General features: G+C 36.5%; 1 protein-coding gene across 1 annotated transcript in view; it reads right to left on the reverse strand.

The window, feature by feature from the left end:
• Positions 1-485, reverse strand: part of LOC111390681 (exportin-7-like) — a 9,574-nt gene extending 9,089 nt beyond the window's left edge. Inside the window, exons 1-2 of the mRNA XM_023015747.1 lie at positions 348-485; positions 242-281 (exon numbers count right to left, since the gene is read on the reverse strand). Coding sequence (XP_022871515.1) covers positions 242-281; positions 348-485 — 178 coding nt within the window. The remainder of the gene's footprint in view (positions 1-241; positions 282-347) is intronic.
• Positions 486-808: the final 323 nt, after the last annotated feature.

The following is an 808-nucleotide window of genomic DNA, read 5'->3' on the forward strand; positions in this document are numbered from 1 at the left end:
TTGACATTTTAACAGGTAAATGAACGGAATCCGTTGCTGGGGCCAACAGATGTCTGGGACCACAATGCCAAGAAAAATATGTAGGGAACCAACACTCCAATTTTCCCAGTTGACTTCTCGTTCGTTCTTTATAGGTTTTCTAGGGAAGCACTGCTTCCACTTAACCCAAAAGTACTTTTCCTTATAGTTGGTAAAGAAACAAGAATATGCCTGCTAAGTAACATAGAATTACTCTATTTACAGTGGTAACCTATAGTGCCTTCAATGAAGAGAGTGCAAGACTGTAGTAAATATAAAATATAGAAGATTAAGCACTTCCAAGGAGTTCACTAGAAAAATTTACCAACCTTCCTGTAAGCCAAAATATCCACGAGTGGAATTGACAGTGCCATCTTTAGAGCAATATCAAGTGCATCGGCAAGTGATCGATCACCATAGAGCTCGAAGACGCCAAAGTTCACATAGTTTCCGCTAAGAGCTGTCATTTAGTATGAAGATCCAACAAAGAATTAGAAAAAACTTGTAGAGCACAACACAACCAAAATGGAATATTCATAAAGAAGCAAATACCAAATCAATCAACTAACTTATGGCTCTGTAAAACAAAGCTCAGATGGTGGTGTGATAAAAAGTGTGGCCTAATGAACAATGGGTAAAAGGAAACGAAGAACTAAAACCTATAGAACTGATCATGTACATATAAACAATTTTCGCAAGATCAAATCTGTAAAAGATGAAACTTCATTCCTGCATAAAAATAAAATTTAGCCTGCCTCTAAATATGTTTATGGTAATAAAAGAAAGGGGG

The sequence above is a fragment of the Olea europaea genome, unplaced genomic scaffold (assembly GCF_002742605.1).
Source record: "Olea europaea var. sylvestris unplaced genomic scaffold, O_europaea_v1 scaffold7048, whole genome shotgun sequence".
Taxonomy (NCBI): domain Eukaryota; kingdom Viridiplantae; phylum Streptophyta; class Magnoliopsida; order Lamiales; family Oleaceae; genus Olea; species Olea europaea.